A 27756-nucleotide genomic window follows, 5' to 3' on the forward strand; every position below is an offset into this window, starting at 1 on the left:
AATTTTTCTCGTTGCCCTGGTAAAAGGTAAACAGCAAATTTTTAAATGAATTTAAAAAGTATAAGGATGAATAATAAATTAATATGACACTGTATCTCTTATTATAGTCAAAATTTTATTAAAACGTTATACATTATTTACAGCATGTAGAATAATATAAACATACTATGAGACGTTAGTTTCCTTAGTACTATATGCGGTATTTATTCGTAAATACTTGTATCATCATGGAACTTAATCACTGCAATTAGAAGTCGCAAGTCTTACATTATAATTCATATGAAAACATATATATATATACACACACACACGAGTGGAAATATATGTATACATATATTTTTGTCTACTTTTCAAACCCTGTTTAGAATTTTTTACGTATCTCGTATCCGGAATAATAATCCTACTATCGTCTCCCCCCCCCAAAAAAACAACATTACAATAGAGGTATATAATTATGTATCATTAATTAAATATACAAATACGATTAAATTATTGTGAATCCGTTCCCGTTCTTTTCCAAAAAAAAAACTGGACTGCCCACCAGAACGAATTTCGCAGAGAAAGTTTTGTAATTTCCGTCTCTATTCTCAAGACACTGTTAAAAATGATTAATTAAATCTTGCAGATAAAATAATACGCAAAGCAGCCCGATTCCCATGATGCTCTTTTAATTACATTTGAAAAAGAAACTACCTACTCATCGTTACGATTCATCATTTAAGTATATTTCACCGCTATAAAAATCTTACGCTCTTGCCTGGCTTTTTTTAAAAATCGAGTTTTCTTTTTAACGAAAGCGGATCGCTAGTTAACCCCTTGACGCGTGGCCACACTTTTAAGGCAAACATGTATTCGAGTTGGCAATGGCGAATCCAACGAAGGAATCATTGCAATTATACAAATATTCACGTAATTGTAACGCCAAAGTTTGAGTTGGCAAAGTTTATAGTAAAATTTGTGTCGGTCATTTCCGTGGACCGCTCAGCCTGCCAATTTATACAAAATATCTCTTCGACAATTCCCCCCCCCACCCCTTGTTATCAATGCCCTTATAAGATAGAATAGAGTCTACCGTCAGGCACTTGTAACTACAGCGCGCTCTAAACGCTCTCTGGAACGATTTTATCGTAGTGGAATGTGCTGCTGGAATAAAAGCTACCCCTCTTCGGGGCGTGGGGAGTGGCGATTTCTTCCTGAAGAGGCTTGTAGACCAAACCGCAGTTCTTGTTGTCCAGTCGTCCAGGACGTAGTATCATGGGCGGCCTGATTACAGGGCTACGACCTTTTCGTCTCGCCAAGTAGATACCGATGTGGACCATCAACATGAGGAGCATTAACATTATGATGATCACGATTATCACGGGCCAAACAGCGCTGGTATACCACGGCTGGTACTCCATGTTAGTCGCGACGATGAAATCTTCGTATTCATGGTCTTGGGCTGTCAGGGCTTTTTCGATCTCTTCGTTCGATTTTATGCCGTGATCGATTTCCAGAGGGAATGGATTCTGAGGACGAAAGAATATTCGATGGGTTCATTTTCGAACTGCACTCGTGAACGATGACTAAGGGGGTACATTCGCTTGTCATAGGCAAAACTTAAGAATATTTTTAACAGGATCATTTCTTTCTGGAGATTTCTTGTATCTCGGTCATTTTTAAGTTGAATACTTGCACTTGGATAGATCATTGCCAACTTACCTCGTTTTCGCCATAATCGGGTCTTAATAGAGGATCAGAGTCTTCGGAGGTGTAGAGTCCGTCGAGGATGTTCTTTTGTTTCGGACGAATCGATCTGTCTGGTGGTCCATCGTTGATGCCTTCGCAGACTATTTTCGCCAGATCGGTCCACTGGCTGACGCCGTCGGTATCGTGGTCGTTGTTGTTGTTACCGTAGTTATTAACGTGTCTGAACAATATTTCAAGAATTGTAATGATTTACACAAAAGATCATCTCTGGAACCAAATCTCTGGTTTCGAATTAGTGTATACCTCGAGGTTTCCATTGGAGATACACCGCGGTCGGTGAGCCATTGTATAGCCTCGTTGAATTCGCTATCGCAGTTCAGAGGATTATGCGACAAGTCTAGGTTGACAAGTTTTGGCGTTGCTTTCAATTCCTCCACGGTGATTCGTTGAAGATAGTTCTCGCGAACAGAGAGGGTCCTGAAATTACGATAATACTCTAGTTGGCCGAAAATAAAAAATATGGGAAAATAAATAAAATTCCTGCAACACGTGATTAAAACTTTTCCCTGCGTTAGAAAATAGTTTCCATACCGCAAACTGGTCAACGGGATTCTAGCTTCGCTCCAAACCCTCTCCAACTCGCATCTGCTCACGTCGAGTTTGGTAAGGCCAGGAGCCGACAGGAACGGGGAGACTTGTAACGTGACCAATGGATTACCAGCGAGGCTGAGTTTCACCAGATTGGTAGCGCCAACGAACATGTTGTTCTCCAAGGTGTTGATAATGTTATCGGAAAGATCGAGAACTCGCAGAGAAGAGAGGCCCTTCAGGAGTCCAGCTGGCAGACCAGTTAGACGATTCCTTGAAAGATTCAGCCACGTGATCGCTGGCATGGCCTTGAACGTGTCGTTCTCTAGGTAATCCAAGCCGCAATTTGCGCACTCGAAACGATAGATGCTGCAAAGAATATTTAATTAATCATTTAACGAATCTAAAAATCAGTTAAAGTAACTCGTGGAATTTATTTAATCCTCTTTGAACGTTACCTGAAGGTTTCGTACTCGATGGTATCGATAGTCTTGAAAATTGGCAACGTTTCTAGTTCGGGGTTGTCGCTCATTAACAAAACTTGCAGTCTTGGATTCGTTCTCAAGTGATGCTCCGACCAAGAAGTTAACTTGTTGTCGCTGACGTCGAGGTGGGTGAGCTGATCCAAGTCGGCAAATGCGTGCTGGTGGATCTTCTTCAGACCGTTGGAGGCGACTACCAGTTGATCCAGCAGTGGCATGCCAGACAGATCGTCTTTCGCGATTACTTTGATCTTGTTCCTGGACGCGTCCAGTGCTTGCAGTTTCGGGGCTTGTATGGTGCTCAGGGTGGTCAAATTGTTACCTGAAAAATATTGAACATCGAAAACATTTCATCAACGAAACGAAACCAGAAGCATTCTCGATACGAATACGTAAGTTTACTCTATTTTCTGATTTGAATTTTTGCAATTATTCCACTAAAAGCACCTATTGGCCTGATCGAATAAAATTGTTCGTGTTTTATTCCAGTTTTAATTCACCGAATGGCCTCTCACCAGCGACACGAAGAGTCTGCAGCCCGTTCTTGTAAAACATATCCACGGAAATCTCAGTCAGGAAGTTATTGGAAAGATCCACCTCTTCCAACGATTCCAATCCTCTGAAAGCCGCCGCGTCGATTTCCCTCAGCTTGTTGTTCTTCAGGTTCACGTAGATAAGACTCGGCATTCTGGCGAACGCTGTGCGTTTTAGCTTCGTCAGGCCATTGGAGGTGAAGTAAAACTCGGTGACGGACGGGGCGTCGAATAAACCGTGCTTCGCCGTTTTGGAGTCCTGCGTGTGCTTCAGGGGGTTCCCAGAGATGGCGAGCAAGTTCAGCTGGGTGTTGTTTTGGAAAATGTGCTGCGGGATCTCTTGGAGGCCGTTGCGCGTCAAGTTGACAGCGAATAGGTACGTAACGTCGTTGAAAGCGGTTTGGTTCAACTCGACGATCTTCGTGTCGGTGATGGTGATGGACTCCAGGCGCTGAAGACCTCGGGATCGGAGCGCATGGGGGCCCAGACTGATTTGTTCGGCATTGTCCAGTCGCAAATGGGCAATGCCAGTGCTGAATGATTGCTCGTCCACGAGCTTGGTACATCTGGAGAAGAAAGGGGAACATTTGTTATTATATTTGTTATTGATATTGCGATCTAGGGTTATAGATTCAATGTTCATTAGGGCAGTCGTGTGATAACCCTTCTGATTCATTCGGCTTTCCTAAAGATCAGGTTTATACCGTAATCGACAATTCTCCATCGATGATTTTCCAAACCATTCGGAAATTCAATTTTAATTTGAGGGAAAACGTAATTTACAGAATATAGTGACGCAAACACAGGAAACTTACGTTGCAGTTGTCACAGCTGCGTACTCTCCAGCGCATCTGCAGTAGTCTGGGCACTGGGTCATCACTTCCTCGTCATCGTTGATCTCGTCGTCGTAGTCGCTGTTGCTGTCGCTGTCGCTCTCGTCCTCTTCGTCCTCGTTCAAGTCATCTTCGTAGGGGGCATCCTCGGCTTCCAGCAGCTTCTTTATGACACTGTCCTCCGTGGTTGAGATAATATCGTCGATTACGTTCGCGGATGACGGTCTGGCGCTCGACGATGCGATCAGTGGCCTGATCCTTCGAGCTTCCGCCTTCAACGTCCTCGCGACTTCTTCTTGAGTCTGCAATTAGAGAGCACGCGTGATAAATAAATTAAGGCGTGATAAATAAATTTTTTTATTTCAGAGAAGTTAAGTTTACTATGTCATTGCGGTGGCGGTACGAAACGCTCACCTTTTCGTTAGGGAATTCTTCATCCAAAGTGTGGATTTCTTGCAGGAGCAGCTCCTTGGGGTTTAAGATGGGTTTCGCATGATCCGACAGAAGTGGATCATCGTGCAGCTGCGATTTCGACGTTAACCTCTCGTTCGCACGAGACGCGGTTTCGTCTGACGATCGAGCAACTGCTGCTGGCGAGGTTGAATAAGATTCATCCTTCCCGAGAGTCGGGGCCTTGCGTGACGATGATTCGATGAGACGAATCTCGTCGATTTTGGCAGACGGAGTGCTGCTGGGTGAAGAAACGACAGCTGAAATGAAGGCTAGCAGAAGGACTGCTGCGAGCTTCATTTTGCTTCCTGAAAACAGAAACAACCCTTATTTAAAACGATGACCAATAAATTGAGATCTGATAGTGAACGTGATAGAAGTTTATGTTTATAATACTTATTAGGTGTAGGAATTAACTACGTGCCTTTCTAAAGTATCTTACTAATTAATTTATAAAGAAAAACCATACAAGTTTTATTCTTCTCTCAGTCACACATTTCAAGACAGCACATAAAATGTCGAAGCAATCATAATTTCCATCGGGTTGAGATTAATTTGAGGAGGTTGGTACTCTAACGTAACAGAATGACGAATAAGTTTTTGGCTACGCGCACTTAACGAGGCAGAACCCGTAACAGTCGCGTGTTTGCATAGTCGCACTTCATGCGAGTATACAAATGATTCGAAACATGTGATATCGGTAAATTTTTATATTTAATAATCAGTACCTTGAATATCGTAAATATTGTCTTAAATCATCCTGTTTGACTTCAATATCAAAACTGTACCAACGATAAGTATTTTTTTATTTTCGATGATCTCTAATGCATACAAATTCTCAGACGGCACTTATCGCAGAAAATAGGTCGGGATTAACTATTATAAACTATGTTAAATAATAATATTAAGCCTCTGTTTTTCTCGATATTCTATTGCTTGTATCGCGCTTGACCTCCTATTTTAATGCAAACAGTTTTGGAGAACGTTTTCTATTTTTTAAGACGTTTGCGGTAATTAATGTTCGTGATATTCGTTATTACTGTTACGTGTAATCGTTGCTACTGCGTCGTAACGAAAAATTTCGCTAAGAATGTTCTGGAAATCGGTGCATATATTTTCAGACTCGTCACGTACAGTTTCAGAGTTAGGATCGAGTGTACCACGACCGGTTTCAGAAGCGGAAGTGCAGCATCTTTACAAGAAAGGGAAGCACCTTCGAGTAATCGATCCGAGGGGAAGCCTCTATCGCCTCGATCTTCTCGACTGGGTGCTTCGATCCTCGATCACCTCCTGCTTCGAGAGCGAACTTAAACGGGCGGCGCTTTAACTACGTATTGGAGGTGACGATTAATCTTCGGTAAATAAGTTCGCTCTTAAATAAATTTTTAACGCGTTGCAAGGATTTCGAAGCAGGAAAGGTTAATCGAGTCTCCGTTGGTGGGGGATGTATCGTATAGATAGGAATCCTTATCTTATCGATCACCTCCACGATTGCACGAACTTCGATACTTGCAGGAATAAAAATTTATTCAGTCATGCGCCACACTACGTTGTTTATCAACAATTACAGTTTAAGTGACGCAGGCAAATAATTAAGTAGTATAAGTTGTTTTCGATCTGTCGTTCTTTATGCCTAGTATCGTAGGGTGACGCTAATCCCCGCTTTCAAGTGCCTTTTATTATTGGATTAAAATGAATTCTTCAAATTTAATCATCTGATATTAATTTAAATGAATATTAATGTTCATGTTGGTACAATTTTCAAAGCGTAGAACGTAAACTCGATTACCTCTAGAAAAATCATGCCAATTTATTAGTTATACATTGAAAATGATCAAAGATTGTTTGACATACCAATGCGAACGTCGCCTGTAGTTTCACTTTCAAGTTACTTCTGATACTTCGACGTATTTGGCAGATGACAGGCAGATCTCTGCGAAGCTTCGAGATAACTTCCGTTTGTTTCACGAGATATCGAGAATTCACAAAGAAAAACGAACGGAACGACGGCGTTTCGAACTTACGAGAGTCTCGTTGTCATTGTCCAAAACGATCACATAGGAAAAGTGTTCGGGAACATCGCTCGTTACGTTCGAGTCGCCATTTTCTCGAACGTTACTTACCGGGATTAACTCTTATACGCGAACTTGCAACTCACAATTTACCACTGTTGCTTGTACGGCTCGTAACAGTCAGGTAGTTTCGTGATAGCAAAGATACGTGCCCCACCTTCTCGTTTGGGCGACAGATAAGAAGCCTCTTTTCAACATTTCAACGGGCTGAGATAGATGGAAGATACCGTTGGGCGATCGAGAGCAGAGATGAACGGAACGAAGCGCAGTTTCCTGAGAGTATGCACTGTGCTGTAATAAGTATGGAGGTCCTGAGAGGAAAGCAATCCGGCTGAGAAGCACAGACGGACAACATTTGTTTGTTTAGAACAACATTTTTTGAAGGAGTTGGTTTGTTTTAGAAAGTTTAAGAGTTGAAATACATTATAGTGCTTCAAAAACAGGTGTTACAGTTAATTGTGAGTTATATACCCTTAACAAATAAATAAACCCGAACATGGTGCCCCAAATTTGTTTATTGTAATTAAACTTGTAATATATGCATAATTTAATTTGTGACCTGAATAAAATAAACGATTGTTTCAGCTTTAAACGAGCAGGATGTCGTATAGATTGGATAGCGAGCCAAGTAAACGTTGAAAGTTTCTTTCTTTTACAAAAGTTGTTATCAGATACGTTTCTCCATTATCCATTATCTTGTTAAACAGTTCAGCTTAAGCTCTCTGGCTGCTTTTATCAATTTTGATTCTCGATTCTTCGAAACGAAATATTGCAACAAAGAACAATGTGTAGCTTCTGCTTTTTTTATATTGTATTTTCTATTCTCACTTTGTTCAATATTTTGTATTTATTTGCTTTATCTCATAAAAAAGATTGATAATAAATATTATTATATTCTTATTACTACAATAAGATTAATGATAAATATTATCAAATAAAGAATGGTACATGCTCGTAGCGTATTCATTATGGTTATTGTTTATAGGAACGAATGTCAGTAATATACATATTGGACATATGAGTATCATAATTCAGTATGCATATATGCGTGATACGTGATGCGAAACCGATAAAACGGTTTTAAATATATCTTCCATAAAGTTAATTGGCTCAGTTATCGTGTTAACAAGAGTTCTGTCATACGTTTTCAGATAAGAATTAATTAGTTCAATAACGATTCCACTTTTGCGCTCTTCATAACGTTGCTATTTTCAGAGACGGGCAAAATTATTAATTGTATACAAATTCTGAATAATGAATAAATGGTAAACAATAGTTTTGGGTAATTAGATTATTCCTAAAATTCCTAAGATTATTCCCGATAATTCCTAAAAGCTTCATGAAGCACTATGAATCATTTTTCACGAATTGTAATCTACGTACTACAAAGTATAATGTTCTATGAGGCTATCATTAGCTCGATAACAATCGCTCGTTACGAAAGTGGTGTAAGTCCAAGTCCAGTTATATCTGTTTCGAGATATAAAAATAAAAGGTTTTGCATTTCAATCGGCTGAAAAATATTGATGACCATTTATTGTCTAATTGTACGATTTTGATAATCACCGGTAAGTAACTTATCAGACGTGTGAATAATATTCACACGGACCGCAGAAAAGTATGCTTTTGGTAACCACAAATGGATTTATTGAAATTGCTCTTAAAAAATATCACTATATTGTCAGCTCTAATAATATTTGTAACTATTTAAAAAACATCTACAGTCGTACAGTAAATAACATCTACAGTCATGCAGTAAATAACATCGTTTGATCTCCATTTAATTAAAATGGCGAGCACTTAAGAGCCTCGCAGTTCATTACTAACAGATTTGTGTGATAATCAATTCTGTGTTTACATTTCATTCACGAGACCTCTAATATCCTCCCGAGCATGCAAAAAAAAAAAACTACCTATTAAAAATCTTTAATTCATATCTCACCACTACTGTTCATCAATTATTCATCGCGCAATTTTTCTCAGAACTCGCACACCATTTCTGTTACATTCCTCCACCCAGCAAATTCCCCCAGAGATTTCTAGATACTCCTAGGACAGTCCTTCCATCCTTGGAAAATCGTTTTCCCGTTTATCGCGGGCCACGCCAGGAATGTGCCGCGTCTAAACAGTAAACAGCAGGATCCATCGCGCACGGAATGCGGTTGTAAAGGAGCTCCCAGTCCCCGAACTGACCAGGTACACGTGTGAATGCCGCTTTAAAAGACGACAGGCGATGTTGGGTCGCGAGTACCAGCTGGAGCTCTTTGTTCGGTTCTCGAATAATCTCGGCGACCGAGACCAGGTAGAGTTACCTGTCCCCGTTGCATAGCGCAGGTGGTCCCATCTCCCTTTCCCTTCGGTCGGCGAAGGACCTTTGTGAAAGAGGACCACTCGGACCCCAATAGAATCTGTAAATCTCGGGATTGGCATTTTCGTGTAACGTCCACGGGCCCACCTAAGAGGTCGGACCATTCAGCCGACGCGAAAATAGATAAATCGACTTGGAGAGCATCCCTCGGGAGTGTGGGAGGCTACTTCGGGACGTCACGGGTTGTTCGGGAGCATTCTTCGGTGTTACGGATGCATCGCGTTGTCCCCCGTGTCGAATCGGATACTTTTCGGAGTTTGGAGGATGGACGGGTCCTTAAGTGTCGTCTTCTTGGGTTAGGTCTACGGTAGTACCTTGGTTGTTATCGCAATTGGACCATTAGGGCGGAGAAAATCTTCTTAGAACGCGTTTTCAGTTTGGGTAGGTCAGTGTTCCCTAGATGTCATCTTTTGATTGAAAAGGGGAACAATAAAAAAAAAAATGTAACACGGAATTACTATCGCGACACGACGATTTCAGCAAACATGTTCCATCCATGTTCCATCCATGTTCCAACATGTTCCATCCATACACAACTCGTTCCATCTCTTAGAAAACATTCCGTTGTCGTGCGTCGTACACTATTAAAAAGCACTGTCCTTCGAACGAGTAGCATGGAAGCATTCTCCGTGTCGCGGCGACACTACGATCCGATCGATTCCCCGATCGACCTGCATGACCGCTTCGTCGCGGAACGGTTAGCTGATTTCTTGTGAAATCGACCGGCTCGAATGACAGCCTCCACGGGGAAGCATGCGTAAGCGGTCATAACATAATCGTCGCAATCTAGTTTCGATAACAGTAAAAGCGACGACTTCGTGAACCGACGCTCGACTCGTCGAATCGTGCTTTGTGGAATCGCCAGCTCACCTAGGAATATTGTTAAATAATTACTCGGGTACAGAACTTTCGGAAAATAAATTTCTCTTGGTGTCTTAAAAATTAAACAGTAACAGGAAGAAAAATAATTACTCGTCGTACCGTGACTTTGTTGGCACAAAATTGAAAACATAGAATCGAGGAATGCTTTTGTAACACAGTCAGGTCTCGCCCCTCCCCTCCCTCGGCCCCTTTTTAGTTAATCGCGTCGTTCTTGTTTCGACACATAAATGCATGGTAATTGACACTTACGCAATGCGTCACACCGTTGGGTACTCGGAGTTAATGGCAGTCGCATTTTTCATGTTGTTTATTCTTCCTCAACTCATCTTTCCACGCAAAATAGTATTTGTTCGCGACCATGACGAACGAAAGAAAGTTTGATCGAGCACTGATTAGGCCATCTAAAACTGCTTTATTCGTCTGACATTATACTGTGACCTACAAATTTCAACGCACGTTTGGGTTCTTCTCGAGAAACTACATACATTGAGACGAATAACATTTTATTTGTACGATAGAAATACGTTATTATTGGCGTAATAGAAATTTTCTAATCATTTTCCTAATTGAAAGAAAAATTAGAACCGAAGAAATTCGCGAGTTTTACGTGTATTAAATTTCTTCAATTTGCGGAATAATTAAATTTTGCAACTAATGCGGTCTAGCAAACGATTTATCTAGTTTCCGTAGTGTGAATAGCTTGTTTGAAATTTCGTGTACCCCTTTGCCAGTACACCGTTGCCGTCGTTTTATCACGGAACGTACACAGGTTTTTATCGTCGTCGCTTATCAACGGGTTTATCTCGTGTACTCTGATAACATATTTGTTTTGTCTCAGACTACGCCATTGCTTTTTACGCCTTTGTATCTTCTGTTTGAGGTTGCAGCCTGCGCGCGTAAACATGCACCCTACCTTTTTTTGCATACTTATCACGATTTTCAGCTCGTAGTCGCTTCGAAAAAGAAACTTCTCTATCGTAGTTACACACACGACATCCTGTACAGGGTCTATTAAAAGTAACGTAATCACTGCAATTGCCTTCTCGTTAAATCAGCCGGCGCAAAATGAATTTTTATAATTTCCATGGTGTAAAAACAATTTAATCTAAGATACCGTTCCGATATCGATAATATTTTTACGGTAAAATAAACTATGTTTAGGAAATATATGTTTTCAAAATATTTCCTCAGTCTTCTGGAGGATAATTAATTTTCCACATCGTAATATAAAAATTGCGAACGGAGACTCTGTCGAAATAAAATTGAGTTTTGTGAATATCTGAGAATTATGTAAAATTCGATATCGTGGCTGGAAACGTTAGATAAAGTTGAACAATAGTCTGCAAAGTGATTACAGTTTGTATGACTGTATTTGCTTCAATCATTTTTTATTACTGTTCTATTATAGCAGGTTCTACTTATTGGCAATGTTTACGAATGATTAAAGGTATCACATGTCAATCAGAGCGAGCGAGAGAGAGAGAGCGAGCGAGAGAGAGAGCGATCAATCTGTCGACACGATAGCAGACGATACGAATTCAAAGATATTCGCTTCAGAATGGCGCCGTTCACCAGTGGCGCCATCTACGCCGCCAAACGCGCTCTTGAATCGCACTTTTGAATCGCGCTCTGGTATCCCGAAAGTTTAACAACGCCGTCGATTTTTTCTTTTTCCCCGTTGTTGACCGAAGTCGATTCACGTCGTTGACCTTTGGGGATTTCGTGACGTGATCGAGAGCATGAAGATATCGTGTGCATCGATAAGTCGACTCGATGCAGACGATCGATACGCGGAGGTGCCACTGTACAGTGGCGATTGCGGGTGATTTCGAAGCGGAATTTGGACCTTCAGAAGCTGTTCATATTCATGTTTATTTACTTGTTAAGGGTGTGTAGCACCTAATTATCTGCAACACCTATCTTATCCCTCAGGGGCTGTAGCTATGTTTTATTCTAGCTACAGTATGAGTTTAGCAATCCCGAGGTACTCGAGCTATAATAGGATCCGCGGGCTCCAAAAACTACCGAGATTCCTAATACTGATCCCAGAGAGTAATGAAAAGAAGTATATAAACAAATGCAGATGCAAAGTAATATAAAGTTAAAATTAAATGAATGCAAACGACAAACAATTCTAAGACTGGTACATTAGATGTTATAGTCGAGCTGTACGATTTCGCAACCTTATAAATAAAACTCACGAATCGGAGTTGGGCATTATTCGAGCACAGCCAATTCCCGAACTTACGCAAGAGATACGTTTCTGAATACCTTGCGTAAAGCCAGTTTCGCATAACCCAGGCGTACCTAACGAAACACCGACGTTATATTTTTTATTCCCGCAATAGTACAAAAAAAGCCTTCACGAGGCAGAGTTGGCTAGAAGTTGGTCGCTTTGCGATAGCATTTTTGTTTGATATCGATCACGAGCGTTAATCAATCAATGAATAATCAAAGACCGCACTTGTAATTCGCAATCATAAATCAGTAATACGTAATCATTAACTACGGAGAGAATCTCTTTATCCTTTATTTTTAACTTTTAATCGAAAGAATAATCACCTCGCGATCGTTAATTTATTAATTAATCGTGTTTGTGTTATTCGCGTTGTCGAAATTTCTGATTGGTCACGGTGATATGTGGTTTCTAGGAAGTGGTTCGATTAGATGCACAGTGGTTATACTTGTAACAGTAAAGCAGAAGTAATTACTCCAACACTAAAATTTATTGAATACGCAGAAGTATATTTTGCAAAAATTATCAAGAATTTGTATCCTCCTGCGTCAATGTCGACCTCGTTGACAATGTCCTCGTTTAAAATGGCATACCATGAGATTATTCTACGGACGGCGTTGCAAACGTCACAAAAAACACGTCAGCGTAACATCAGCTAGCATCAGTCTGAGCAAAAGCACGTGGGCCGTCAAGAAAGCGAATGCCAGATGCATTCTTGCACGTTCTTTGAGATCGTTTCGCATAAATAATTAAATCCAGTTGCTTCTGGGGCCGAAGAAAAAGACCCAGCCATTGGCTAAATTCTCAATTAGATATAATTCAGATTTTTATTTTATCAGAGTAACATACAATGTCTATTTAATGTTATTATTCGGGTGTATTATAATCATATATAATTCTCACATGGTCGAATAATAAAATAGAACGGACTATGAGCCCCACTATAATAAAATAAAAACGATCCTCGAACATGCAACAATGCTTTGTTCTCGCGATTCTTTGAACTTAACGATGAGCCAGTTCACACGCGTGCTTTATACTAAAAGCCTGGTAAATCTCAAACAGTTGCAGAAGACACTTGTGACACGGTATCTGTATGCAAAAACGATAAATGACAATGTGTGAGTCACTTGTTCGTGACTGGATTATCAAGTGCGCTGCCAACGTCGATGAAGAAGTCGATCGAGCATTATTCATAAATGGTAGAAGACGTGTTTTCGAGGAGGAAAAAGTGAATCTGGGGCAAATACACAATTCGTGATTAAACGTATCACAGCTGTTTGCGGCAACCGGGACTGGGCAAAATTCTTATCTAAATAAAAATTTGAACTAATAAAGAGTACACACTGGATGTACCCGGTGCTCGTAGTTCGAAGACGAGAAAAAGGGAAGGGAAAAAAGGAAGATAATCGAAAGCATCTGGCAAACCTGCTCTTCCACTCGGTATTTATTCATTCAGGGGCTGGGAACGATCGTTTCTGATCTCGACTGACGGCATCGGGACGAGAACTAAATTATGGTGCACGGAATGGAGTGATTTTAACCGAGCTCCGTTCGCGCAGGCGTGTCCTTCGGGTTTAGAAATCATTTCGTAACATCTGCGATCCATATTGGTTACCGAATATGTCTAGAGTTACCTACCATTCCCCGTTAGGAGTGCTCGTACTCTTTTCAAAGGAATAAAACAATGTGCTCATACTTTTTTGAGATAACCACCGAAACCACCAAAGCCCTGGAAATATTTTAGAAATAAATTTTGGATGACCCACTCTGTGCATGGAAAAACAAAGTGCATGTACGTATGTACTAATACGTGAAAATGTCACATACAGATAACTTTAGAAAAAGAAAACGATTACGACAGCAACTGACGTCATTGTTTCGAACAATACAAGCGTCATTCTTAATAATTCAGTATGATAATTAGAAGATGGATTTACCGTTCGCAAAGTCGATCGTCAGTCACATGACGCGGGTTGCGACGGTACAATGACACCTTGACCGTCATTCCGCGCGGTTCGTCCGCTTTCACAATCGCCTAACACCGATGCAGAAGCTCGAACAGTATTTCCGAGCTTCCCCCATCCAAAGATAGATCATTCCAATGGACACTGACCTTGCCGTTACGTAATCGAGCGAATCAACGCGTGGATGAGAAATATTATTAGAGGGCCGAGCATTCCATCGACTCCGTTGTTTTAGCTCCGTCGTGTGCCATGATCTCAGGAGATGCAAGATTTTATCGAAGTGAGTGCACTTTTAGATTTCTCTGACCCCTTCGAGACTACTGGCACGTTTATGTTTAAATTTATATATTTAAAAGTTGCGTTTGACATTCGTATTTGAATTTTTCTATACGCAGATTTTTGAACGCCCTGTACAGTTCGTGAATTTCCAACGATGACGACAGAGATCGCGTGGACGGCTTACGTAAAAATACTCTTGTATTAATATTAATGTTCGTGTACTTTGATATATGCGTCGTCGAACCAGTGTTATTTAAATCATACGAACGTTAGCATTGTAATTTCTTCTACAGCTGCGTGCTTCGTTCCCTGACGTTTTCTCGTACAGCAGCCATCTTTATAAACAGCCGGTCAGCTGACGGGCATGTACGAGGAAGATCGTACCTATCACACGAATCATGATGCGAGATGGATTGCACAATAAAATTCGAGTTTTCATCGTTAGTCACGTTGGGTGTGATTCTTGTTATCCGAGATTTGAACAACTGTGTCCAGAAGAAATGCTCGCGGGGCTCTCGATAAGAAAACACGTACGATATTGAAATAAAAGATAAGTAACGTATAATGCCATGCATGTATATGTAAACAGAGAATTTGTACATCTCTCGGACGTCGAGATTACACATAAATAAGAATAAGTTATTAATAGCCTGCGAATAATAATGCAAATTCATTTTTCCGGATATAGAGTACTGAAACTCAAAAACATCATAAGCATCCGCAGTTATCAGCATGGAGGCTTTTCAATCTAATCTTGCATTAAATTTTATTTAATAGTTAAATGAATATTCGAATAGTTGAATGAATATTCAATGCTAATTAAAATTCAAGAATAGAATATTGATCGTGGCATGTTAAACGATCTAATTTTATTCTGAGGTATCAGTGAACGAGTATCGTGTTATGTAGTTGGGCGGTTCGCATAACCAAGAGTCAGAAGTCACGCGATGAATCGCCCACTAATAACAATCGGAGCATTCATATACAAAGTAAAAATAAAGATATGGATACATATATCCGTTCGAAAAAATGATCGCAAATTTATTCAAACGCATCTGAATAATTTTCGGTCACGTGTATACAAAATAATCGAAGCAAGGTCGTGATTGAACTTATTTTCATCGAAAAGTTCTCACCAATTTATTCACGATACTGTCACGCGGTACATATAACGAAATACATGTAAAACAAAAATTGCAATTTTCACCTATGTATTTGAAATGTTTTTCAAACACGACTTTCATTTCTAAGACTTGACTTAGATTTTTAAGAAGAACAATTTACAGACTAATTTCCTAACACGCGCCATTTTTCGTTTCATATCACTTATCAGCTTTATTGTTCCGCGGTCCGCTGTCGCCAATGAGGACGCAAAAATGCACGCTAATCGGCGCGTGCTGATAAGCCCACAATAGGTATGCAAGAGTAATCGCGCATCTGCGCCTGGCAATATTACGAATCGACTGTGACGATTAAAACTCGCCACGAGTTCGTTAAATTGACGCGTCGTTATTCCATTTTCAAGATAATTGAAGTGGCAGGGTAACCAAGGTGGAATCTTGAAACGTCTCTGTTCTTGTTGAGATGGAGCTCTGTCCCTTCGAATTAGTATCCGTCTTGCTCTCATGCTCGACAAGAATGAAGCGAGAAACGACATGATCGAATCGTGTCCTCGTTACAATGAGTGCTTCGCGCTCGTCACACACGCTGAATGCGTCGCGAACAACGACCAGAGTCTCTCTGTCTTTAGAAGTAAACAATATACCCTGTCAGAGGCATGGAACAATCTTGTTTAAAAGACACTTGTTTACCATGCTATTTATATTTTGTTACTCGTTTTATTTTTAAACAATAGAAAGACCGTCTTGAATTCCACCCTCAAAAATTGCACTGATAGAAAGGGTCCCTGATTAGGTTCATGGTCCCTGTAAGTCTTGATCCGCCATTGAATGCGATGTTTGCGAGTGTATTAACGGACAAGTGTTCATTCAAACACAGTTGACGATGCTTCGGTAATTATTATGTGACCATGAAGCGCTATTCGAGGAATCTAAAATTAAATAGTCGTCCAAAGACATTAAGTCAGGCGCATGCTAATGATAGAGCATACATTTTATGCGCGTTGACGACTACGTACAATGTTGATTAGCCGTGGAAAACCTATCGGTTTCGTGCAGGGCGCAGTGCTCTATTTGTAACAATCTATGCAAATATTTATTCAAAATAAGATAGAACGGTGTTTTGACGTTTTTAATAACAATACTATAATACATATTTTATGACAAGGTTCAAGGTGATTGTCGATACCAACCTATCGACACACTACTGTTATTACTATACAGAAGCGCAAAATGTAACTGTTGGAGTACTTAACTATTATCATTGGGTCATATTTTATTCAACGAAATTGTTTCTTTGTTCAAAAGTGTACATTACAATATGAGGTGGCGTTGTTTCGATAAAAATTGATCGTTTCTTTTCAAAGAAATATTCTTCCTTCGGGTCAAGTGTGACCCAACGATAGTAGTTGAACGAGAAATTTACAAAATTTATGTGGAGCGTATTTCATTAAATAATACAGTAACATTGCACAAATTGAATAGATATTCTCATACTTCGTAAGTGTGTAAACGTCGTAATCTGATTAATAGCGATTGTCATGTCGGGGATTCCCTAATAAAACTTCCTGTTTCATATTTATGTCGCTAGAGGGTAGCCCGTGGAGCAACGATACTTGAAATACGCCGGTACTAACATTCATCTCGAAACTTGTCATAAAAACACTCGAATTACAATTTTCTTATCGAACACTTCAAAGTTTATTTCACCCCACCGTACGTTTCACGCGAGATAATGAACTTCCCACTCGAGATCAGAAAATTTTAATATAGTTCTATTTGTTCTCTTTATTATCAGCCGTGAAAAAGGTGGGCTGCGTTTGCAAGTGTCTCGAAGTTGATATATTCGAAATAGAAAGAAATAGTAACCACGAAGGTGTGGTCACGCTAACGAAGCTGAACTTGTCGAGTGTACCGTTGATGATAATATGGGGATCAGATCGGTTCTGGGAAGACGCGGCGGAAGAGAAACGGAAACGTTGCGTTTTCCGCTCGGTTCCTGCGCGTTCTATGCTGCGAACGTCCCGGCATTAAACAGGAGTCGTGCGACCTTAATCGAAAAAACGACCGGCGCGAGCGTTCTAGAAAGGAAACGCGTGTGCAGAAACGAGCTGGAGGAACGACACACGCCTACAATAGTATCCGTCGTCCTCGAGGACGGGACGATACGACGGAATGTCCTTAGTTGGCGCTGGGGAACTTCCTCCTGCGATCCCGATAGCATATTCGATGCCGTATCGAACCATTAAACGATCGCTATAGTGCCGAGATTGGCCTTGGATGAAACTGAAATTACGTGACCAGAATGTCTGTCGTTTTTCCCCCCACAATCTTTTTAATTTTAGCTATATTTCAATGTTTAAACGTTAAATGTAAAAGGTTACTTTACTCTCAACCAAGATTTTATTTTTACCGAAGCTCATGAGAAGCCATTGCTTAGAATGTATACACTAGAACTCCATTTATAAGAACTAAATTTTCGTCACTGCCTGATTTAGTGAACTTTTGAGCGGATTCCTATTATCCGAACCACTGCCACTCCTATTTTATGAACTGTCCCCCCAATTAGGTTTGTATAAATGGATTTCCACTGTATACGTAACCCATCCGCTGTATTATGAAAATACATCGTAGTTTCTCTGAACGAGCGAGCATCGCAAAGGATCGTAGTGATATAGATAGAGCAGAAGAGACGCTTGCCTGTAAATGGAAACGTCTGATCGTTAGAAAAAGAACAAAACCACGGCACCCTATCCATCTCTGTGCTTTTATTAACGCGAATGTTAAATATTTGTGTAATTATTAAAATGAAATTATTGTCAACATAAAAACGATTTAAAAATGCGCCGGTGGAGAGAATAGATAGGGTACCACAGTTTTCTGTCTCTTTTTAGCTATGATGTGACCGGAGGTATGGTTCCGCTACTCTGTCTATAATGCCTGTATGGTGTAAACGATTTCAGGTAAATCGAACTCACCTGTTCTCGCTTCCTGTGCTGGTATTCCACGAGGCTTGGACACTAAACTAATACACGAGCGTACGTTTGCACAAACGCGACGCAATTGCGATGAAAGCAGCGACGAAAGCTAGCGTTAGAAATCGGTAACGCGCGTACAGTCGACGAATTTCTGAACCACGTAGCCTGTTGCACTCGAGCCAGGCGGCAAGTCGCGAGACGACGGCAAAGAAGTGGGGGGACTGGGGCCCCAGGGTCGACGCAGCGATTGGCCGAGCTGGTCGGGCCCTGGTACCAGAAGCCCTTCAGGTAAAAATTCAGGTAAACAGGTGATCGCGGTCGTGCCATCTGGCGAAGCTGATACCAAAACATCCACCCTTCGTTTCGATTGCTCGGCCAATGGTTCGAGAATAATTGCGTGGGCAGCGAATCGAGGAGGCGGAGGAGCGAGGACCATCGAGAGATCGTGAGAGGAATAACGTCTATTTTGGAAACGCTGGGAAAACACGTTCCTCTGGGTTAGGTCGTTGTTTGTTTACACGATTTTAACCGTGCAAGTGAAAGGAAACAGACGCCATGGTTGTGTCTATGGTTGAAGCTATTTGTGCATTTATAGGAATGTTAATGGGTATACCGAAACGAAAATTAAATATGGGCGATGATTCTTTGTTTGAGGAAATGATGAAAAATTTTGTTTAGGGTTGCGAAAAATGTCTCTACTTGGACTCCTAAGTTTTACGAGTGGTTTAAAAGTAATAACATGTGAGTAGTTTCGGTATTTGATAAATTACATTTTATATATATTGAAAATTTGTAGGAATATTATAACGTAGGGATGCAGAGCAAAGAATATGTTTAGAAAATACGTATAGTGTATCGTAATATATAATATATAGTAGTGTAGACTGTAATCGGTTTAATAAAAGCTTGGATCATAATTGAATCTTAGGTTAAGGGTGAGACTGACATCGTGCTGTCATCTACCGGCAGAACGAGAAACTACACGAGTTAACCATATGATGAATCCCAGACTGATCGGAGACTGCGATCTTCCTCGTATAGTTAATTATACTTTCAGATTAATTCAAGAGTACGTAGATAGACTATGTTTTATTCATTCTGTCAGCTTTCGAATCTATTCTGTGTCGCAACAACCGAAGAAAAAATTTCACAGTATGCTAGATGCTCGTCAGATTCAATCAAAGTGCTTTGAATCCGATTCGATTTCGATGGTTGTCAATAAATAATTCTCGATGTACTTCATTTTAATTTGTTATCGCAAGTTGCGCTGTAATCTTATTCCATTCTGAGTCGATAAGTTGGATAGTCATTAACGATCGTTGGTATTGTAGTAATTTTCCAATTCTTTGAACTACCGACTCTTTAGAAGTTATTGCTGTAATTTAAATAAATAATAATACAATCAAAAACTTTCGAAGATTAGACATAATATATAATAAGTTTTATTATAATATGAATGTTTCGTTCATTTATTGACTGATTCGAATTCGACGCCAATATAACAGCGACATCTAAGCACGTTTGATTTTAAAAAGAAAGATGGCGGTGGTATGCCACTTATTAAGTCCAGCATTGTTGTTTTTAAAAAAGTTCATGAGGAAATACATTATTAATGAAGATTAAGTCACGTTATTAACATAAACAACAACCTACGTAACAATTGTTATGTTAACTGTAAAAAATAACATGAAAAAGGGACCTTTAACTGTCATACCTACAAGGAAAACTTATTATTTCTCTCTCAGTAGCCTGTTTACTCAGGGACTAAGTATAATATTTACCTATTAGACGAAATTACATGTAAAGTAACTTGTTAGACGTATCCAGAATTGAAATTGCTATTCTCACGGTTTAAAAACAAAAAAAAAATGATTTATAACTCGTCGTTATATTGAAATCAGTTGTGTAATGATGTGGACAGGCTTAGTAACCAGAGCTACAAGTACCTGGCGTCTGACAATTTTTCAATTGAAGTTTGACAGGATATTTTATGGTTTATATAAAATGTATTAGATTGTGTATAAATGGAAGATTTAATAATAAATTCTGACAGAAATGGGAAATGTGATGGCGATTGTAAGAGAGTAATTGCGAGATCAGGACTAATTGGTTGAATATATATTACTTCCAGAAATGGATTGGTCGAGGAGGACCAGTTTGTTGGCCTCCGTGGCCAGCAGACCATACGACATTAGATTGTTATCTGCTGGTAACTGTAAAGGAAAAACTCGGTATCGTGCTTGTATCGATAAAGGTGGACAACATTTTTGAACGTAAAAGTGCTATGACGTTTATAGTACTTCGTGTTTGCCCTCCTACATATATTTTTGTTAAACATTCTAAACGTAATTGATTATCAAGAAAGGCCTTGAAGCACATTTATCTAACATTTTCGTCTCCCTGTTAAAAGTACGTAATTTTGATACATCTACGAAATATTCATATCAGATAGTTAGTATCTATGAAAAAATTCCTAAATATCATCATTCGTTCGGTCTGAAAGGTGACCTTTTTTTTTTTTTTTTTTAAATAATTCGGATTCGAATTATGTTTTGTGCGAAAAAAGAATTCATCGCGCCAGGCGGCACACGGAGCCGCCTTCTCGATTAAATAACGTCATACTTGGCATTCTTTCGCAATATAAGCGGCAAGTAGGAAAGGAGTTTATCTAGTTTATACACGGTATCTCGAGGATGGTTATCAGATAACACGATTCGTGTTTGCGCTTGCAATGTGATGCACGTTTTCGACGACGTGAAATGAAAAAAATCGAGGCGAAAGAGACGTTGGCGAAACGCTGCGATTACGCGGACACATATCGTATATAATAACGATAGTTATTATTTACTAATGTAGAATCTTCATACAATTTTAACATACGCTGTACATTCATGTGTTCCATTTGCCAATTCGTTAATAATTGGCAATTTCGTTAAATGATTCTCGCGTTTTAGTTACGCGTTTTTTGTCCGTCAGGTCGGATATTATTTACAAACACCTGCTTTCCAACAGTGGTCGCGGACACGGTGGATCAATTTACGAAGTGCAGTGTTTACTCCGTGAATCGTTGTAACCGAGCGCGCAACTATCAAAGCTAATACGCTGGGCGGTGAACGACGCCCGTGAATCCGAAGCTTAATCCGACGTGACAAGTTTTACCGAGGGGCCCCGCTTAATAACGGATCAAATTCGATTCAACTGTCCTTACGGATTCTATTCAAGCTCCGCTTGTCTTCCGATGTAGGCCAAATTATTCAGTTCCTGTAATCGAGTCCACTAAACAATGCGTCAAAGGTAGTGAAATGTAAATAATTGTTTTAGGGGAAGGAGGAGGGGGCTCTTCTGATAATAAAAATCGATTTCGTGTTTGGTATGATTCGATATCACGTTTGGTGATTGTGGTACGGCATAACCCTGGGAATAGCACGGAAAAGTTAGTAAATAACCAATACTGTTTTACTTCGCATTATGCCAACTGATTGCTAATTACGAGTTGTCTACATGCACAACGCTTCGTTGCGAAATACTCTGCGGTCTAGTCACGAGGGCATAATCAACCGAGATCAGGTCTCATCGTGTTAAATATGCCTTCCAATTAAGTATTTCGTAGCAATAATTTATAATCAAGTGAATTCCATGGAACATATTATAAAATTATATAATTATATATACACTTTTTTTTTAACGAATTATAGAACGACACATTGCAATTAAAATTTGGTTTATGGATACATTCCACCCTTCTTATCCTGCTGCACCCTTTAAAAATCGTTAACAAGCATAATTCTAGAGTACGAGGTATGATAATATTTTCTTTTGTACGCAGGAGCCTTTCGACCATCGCGCCCGTCTTCTATCGTCTTAGCAAAGTTTCTTCCTTTCGTGATAACTGCAAATTAAACCATGATTGATGTCGGAAGGACAAGTAGATTCTTCTAACGCGGGAGTGTCCATGATTCGTTCAATTGCACGTTAAAGGTCCAAGGAGGATCACAAAAGATGTAAAGAGAACAACTGACGCGAAGAGAGACAATTATGTAAGCATAAATCCGACTGCAAAGAGGCTCGTTTTACTTTTACCTTGTAACAGTTATTCATCGCAAGCGAGCACGTACGTTCAGAAATTTTGTAGGTTGTGGAAAGAATCGAATCCGTCCACAATGAGTCTGGATCCATCGCAACGCTTCGCTATACTAATAGAAAGTTCTTGAATTATTCTACCGAACGTACGTATTTCTAAATTATTCCATTTGTTGAGGTCTGCCGCGATGGAAAACGCTTTATTTGTTCTTCTTCGAGATCTATAGAATCCTGAAGAGGACCTTCGCAAAGGGTGAAAACGTCTTAAATTAATTTAGATATTTTTATTTACTCCAAAAATGTATGATACCCTGAAGGGACCCAACGAAGGCTTGATACGTCCATGCGACTGACCGTGGTCGAATTAATTTAGATATTATTTCTTATACGATCAAGGGATTTTATCGAAGTGAAACGTCGAGATGAAGACGTAACGAGATGAAAACGTGAAATTGTTAGCGTCGACGAGGTGACGAACGACAATGTCATTGCCAGAGGATTCGCTACGGCCGTTGAAACTCGTCGTGTCCGGGAAGTTGGTCCATTAGCTCTTAACATCCTCGCGTTAACGCCGTTTATTACGTAGGCGGAACGTAATACCTTCGCGTGGATCGTTTTATCGGGCTGCACGTACTTGCAAGTGGTTGATTCGGGAATGGTCATTGCGAATTGTCACGCGAGAATTTATGTACTCACGTTTCTTATCCATCAGCCGCCTGGGCCATTTTTACTAAAATGGCTCGAGCTTGAATTTCTCCTTGGATATTTCAATTATTATTGGATGAAACTCTCGATGTTTAACTTTATAGATAACTAGATGTTGCAGTAGAGATCTCTGAGAGTGACTTTGAATTTTATCAGATTTTTTTTAAGACTTGTGGGGACAAGAAACTGGGTCTGGAGAAAATGGACCCAAGTGGCTGAAGTAGTATTAAGATCGATTACTTTACTTCACGTGTCCATTAAACCAATTGAAGATTGCGCAAGAACCAGGCGTCTCCATTTTTGTACATTTCTAAGTTAGAACGTATACTATTAATTAAAAAAAGAAAGGAATTTTTTTTTTTGATTTCCTGAAAATCACTTATGGAGATGGCTGGTTCTTGCATCACAGAGTTCAAACAGGGCTTGTCCAGCATAAATGGACTAAGGCTACTTTCTACAACCAAGTCCTCCACAACTTCCGAGGACGTCAAACTCGAAGAAAAAGATTTTCTGAAAGAATTTTTAAATATTAATATTTGAATAATGATATCGGAGTAATGATGTCAGAATTCTAATACTCGAATAATAATATTTGAAACAATTATGACACGGAAGCAATTATCCAATGCGTATCGACATTCATCCTCTTCCATGATTGCAACAAAGTTTGTACCACGAATTCGCGACCACGCTGCGTAATTGTACGAGTCAAAAACGTGGCGTACGCGATAAGGTGTAAGAAACTTTCAAATTTTCGGCGGTACCAACGCAATAAATGTGCCACGTTAAACCAGTGAAGCGAAAGTCGAAGTCCTTGAAACATTTTTGTCGAACGAAGTATTCTTACAAGACGTGTGCAGAAAATTTTATGTTTAAATTGACGATCATAAATAAACACGCGAACGTTATCGCTCACACGTGAACGTTACCTTGCGTGTACGTTTATTATCGGTGGACAGAGATTTTTTAGGATATTTATCCATGCATACATACGGTGTCCCATTATTTACGACTCATCGGAGTAACAACTGAATAAAATAAAATAGCTGCGTGAATAAAATAAACTTAAAGTGTACATTATGCAGATGACGAGTCAATGTTTGTTGCAAACACAACCTAAGCACAATTCCTACTAATTTGAATATTTGTGTTTCTAGGTACATGACTCTAAATTTCTATTTTTCCTTCGGCTCCGCGGAGACGTAATGCGTCACTGATGATAACGGACCACCCCGTAGCCTTCTTCCAAGTAAATCAAGAATCTGTCGCGTCATCATTGACTTAGCAAATACGCCAATCCACAAGTATTCCATGCGTGACTCATGCAGGATCTGTAACTTGGAAATTCCAACCACCTGGCAATTAGAAATCCAGATGGACGCGACCTTTCGCTTCACCCGTTACATTGCCCGTTCAAATTATTACGAACAAACTGCGGAAACTTATGCGTTTATGCCAATTGGAAATATGTCAAATGTATGAGATTTGCAAGAACATCGGCGATCTAATTATGAACTGGTCGACGAATGAACAGATGACACATTCCCATTGTACGTGTATTTTTAATTTTATACTGTTTTGGACTTCAATCGATTGATTATTTTTAAAACGGTCATAACAATTTCGTCACCCATGTTCGCGCGAGAAGGGAAAATTTATAAACGTCACGTACACGGTTAAACGGGTTATGCAAAATGCTTTCTCGCCTATGACCAGCTGCTTATAAATATTGCAAGGATCCGATCCGTTTTTAGCGTTGGATGAAATTTAAGTCGGTCGACGATTACGAATTTCAGATTCAGCGGTACATATCGCGGATCGTGACCTGTTACGTGGCAGCACGATCGATCGATACTTTCCAATCCTAAAATGACAGCATAATTATCGATTAATGATCGTGGTTCGAGCTGCGTGCAGCGAGGGGGAAAAAGTTGCTCCATAAAACGTTAATTAACGAAAACGCACAAAAAATGTGGAACTAAGTCTCGATGCAAATGAATCTCGTTGATCGTTTCCGTGTCAATTTTTGTTTTCGTAAATCTTACACTGATTTGCTTATGATCTTCTTCTGGGAATTAATTCTGAGCAAATTAATAAATGGTACATGAAATATTTCTCTCCGTGGTAAAATAGTTGCACATTCGTGGCTCGCGATATGGCAGAGAAGTGCAAATTGACCGCCGTGCAAAAATGAGTTTGACATGCCTGATCTAGATGATATAGAACGCGACTCGTGAAGGAAATGAAACGTTTCCGAGACTTATCCAGTGAAACTCTTGGCTCCGTGCATTGTATTGCAAACAATTTTCCGTGTCTCCAAGACGTCCGCCTATTATTCGATTAATTATCATTATTGATAATCATAGCATACACATTGTTTTTACGATACCTTGCAATTTCTTTACAAGAGAAATTTCCTCCAGAATGAAGTCTACCTGGAGAATTAATTTCTTTCTTCTGAATGGTAATTATTATTGCGACAAACAACGAGTCTCCATGCCAGAGATTATCGGTGTCGTTTCGTCTGGACATGAAAGTTCCTCTCGCCGGAATCGTCGTTCCGTGAACCGACACGTCTCGATGGAAACGTCATCGTCACGCGAAGAAATTGACCGAGCTCGTTCTCTCCTTCGTGCCGGTTAGCCGCGTGTCAACAAAAACGCGAAACCCGCGTCGATAAAATTTAATTAACGCATTAACCTTCGTCGTGATTCGTTCCCGGCCGCTATTAATTCAGCAACCGCGTAATTAGGCTATTCGCCGTGAATCGCTTCACTCTGGAGCGACGCACATGTCCTTAATCGAGCCGCGCGATTCCTGTCGCTGGAATGCCGTGGACGTAGAAAATTTCCCTCCGAACTGATAACGGCACTGGCATAATCGTCGCAATTTGCATGAACGCGAACGGTACGTACTATTAATTACGGATTAGGAAGCGTCGTATCGGGAAGTCTACGAGCCTAACTCGCGGGACCCGCCCTCGATGGTGTCCTACTCGACCTTGTTTCCCGAGTTATGGCCTTTTTTCTACCTCGGCGATTATTAATTGCTGCATTACAAATAATTGTGCAAGTGCGTTGTTTATTTGCAAATATGCAAGTTTGTACTTGGATGCAGGATACATGGAAATATGCAAGGCATATCGTCCCTCATATGACCGAACCACGAACGCATGATTCCATAATTTCTGGAATTCAACGTTCTTGCGTTGCTAAACTGCCCGCATTCGCAAATCAAGGTCAGAGTGTTATCGTGGTTGTTATGCGTGGCATAATTCATCTATTAGCGGGAAGTTGGAAGTGAAAAAGGGTATTTAAAAATCATTTTTCCGAAACTGCGTATCATTTACCTAGGATTTATTCGCGTTCCATCTGTTTGCTTAACGTGGACACATAGAATTATAGCGCATACTTACCTTAAGAAGCATGCTTTCTTAGAAACAATTTAGAACACCGAAGAATAGTTTTATTGTTTTTGATCAGTATATATTACCCAGTACTTCGAGGAGCAGGTGTTTTAGCGACCGAGTAAGAGATTCATGCGCGAACAATTTAATACACTTTGGAAGATGTAGTTTTATATCATCGACGCGCCAGTGTGCGAGATAAGAATTTTTAACGACTAACTTATTTATCTAATCGAAATTAGTAAAACTCACACATCGGATCACGTTTATATCTTTTATCATCGCGTCCATTTAGAGTATTTGATAAGATGAAACTAAAATTAACCAGTTACAAACTCAGTTGTCTATAAAAGAATATTTTTAAATTAATATAGAGACGATTGTTCTCAACATGAAATATTTTGTGAAGTACTCGATTCCATCGCTAGCTTTACGTCTCGAACCTTTCTTTGGTTAATGCCTCGTACGTAAATAGCGCAATTACATAACTGGACGTTCCGATGCAAGACAATGGAGATTGACGAGTGGCCTATGTTAACAATAGTTTCAATAAACCATCAAATGCATTCGCGTGAAATTGGCTGGTTTGGCTCGTTGGAACCCATATCGCGAATAATTTATACCTAGTTAAGTATCACGTCCGAGCTCGATAATATCGATATCGGTAACGGCTTCAAGTAAATACGAAATGTTCTTCGAATCAGATAACGTGACTTTTTTTTACGTGTTACGGGCAGATATATTTTCTAAGAGGCACCGTTCCCATTAAATGAAAAAAGAAAACATAGCGTGCCCGATGGTATCGCACGAGTCGCGGTATTACGGATACCATTATCACATTCCGCGTGCGTGCATTGCAAGACATTCATACGGGCGGAGAAATATCCGAGTGAAAGCGAAAAATCATAAAGTGATTTTCGTGGTAATTCATGCTCTCCTAGGCGATCGTGCCCGATTCTGATTAAGTGTAACGATGCGGCGGGTACTTTCTATTGCATCTCGTAACGCGAGAATGTATAGTGGGTGACTTTAATATTTGAATTTAGTTTAAGTGCGGCGTTGTCAAAATTGATGGGAAAACGTTCCAATG

General features: G+C 40.0%; 1 protein-coding gene and 2 long non-coding RNA genes across 5 annotated transcripts; 2 read left to right on the top strand and 1 right to left on the bottom strand.

Moving 5' to 3' along the window:
* Positions 1 to 96: 96 nt before the first annotated feature.
* Positions 97 to 18638, bottom strand: LOC128876253 (uncharacterized). Of its 2 annotated transcripts, none has more exons than XM_054122452.1 (9): positions 18476 to 18638; positions 4540 to 4883; positions 4108 to 4427; positions 3275 to 3858; positions 2736 to 3081; positions 2281 to 2646; positions 1993 to 2166; positions 1702 to 1909; positions 97 to 1508 (listed from the first exon to the last, which is right to left on the bottom strand). In XM_054122452.1, the coding sequence occupies exons 2-9, from the start codon at positions 4873 to 4875 to the stop codon at positions 1101 to 1103; spliced, it is 2742 nt and encodes a 913-aa protein (XP_053978427.1). In that variant the 5' UTR covers positions 4876 to 4883; positions 18476 to 18638; the 3' UTR covers positions 97 to 1100. The 2 variants fall into 2 exon arrangements, with proteins under 2 accessions (XP_053978427.1, XP_053978428.1); XM_054122453.1 differs by lacking the exon at positions 18476 to 18638 and adding an exon at positions 6430 to 6685.
* Positions 13911 to 18454, top strand: LOC128876256 (uncharacterized). Its single transcript, XR_008456987.1, has 3 exons — positions 13911 to 14380; positions 14496 to 14591; positions 14673 to 18454. It is a non-coding gene; the product is annotated as an uncharacterized LOC128876256 (long non-coding RNA).
* Positions 18639 to 20550: 1912 nt separating the features above from the next.
* LOC128876700 (uncharacterized) lies at positions 20551 to 22679 on the top strand. 2 transcript variants are annotated; one of them, XR_008457087.1, is made up of 4 exons: positions 20551 to 21358; positions 21488 to 21715; positions 21797 to 22042; positions 22302 to 22679. It is a non-coding gene; the product is annotated as an uncharacterized LOC128876700 (long non-coding RNA). The 2 variants fall into 2 exon arrangements; XR_008457086.1 differs by having other exon boundaries at positions 21797 to 21908.
* The last annotated feature ends 5077 nt before the right edge of the window (positions 22680 to 27756 follow it).

The sequence above is a fragment of the Hylaeus volcanicus genome, chromosome 5, assembly GCF_026283585.1.
Source record: "Hylaeus volcanicus isolate JK05 chromosome 5, UHH_iyHylVolc1.0_haploid, whole genome shotgun sequence".
Lineage (NCBI taxonomy): Eukaryota > Metazoa > Arthropoda > Insecta > Hymenoptera > Colletidae > Hylaeus > Hylaeus volcanicus.

Coding starts and splice junctions, on each gene's coding strand:
- LOC128876253 (XM_054122452.1), bottom strand. CDS start 4,875: ATGAAGCTCGCAGCAGTCCTTCTGCTAGCCTTCATTTCAGCTGTCGTT. Junction 3,859..4,107: donor GCAGCTGTGACAACTGCAAC/GTAAGTTTCCTG, acceptor TTTCTTCTCCAG/ATGTACCAAGCTCGTGGACG. Junction 2,647..2,735: donor ATCGAGTACGAAACCTTCAG/GTAACGTTCAAA, acceptor TATTCTTTGCAG/CATCTATCGTTTCGAGTGCG.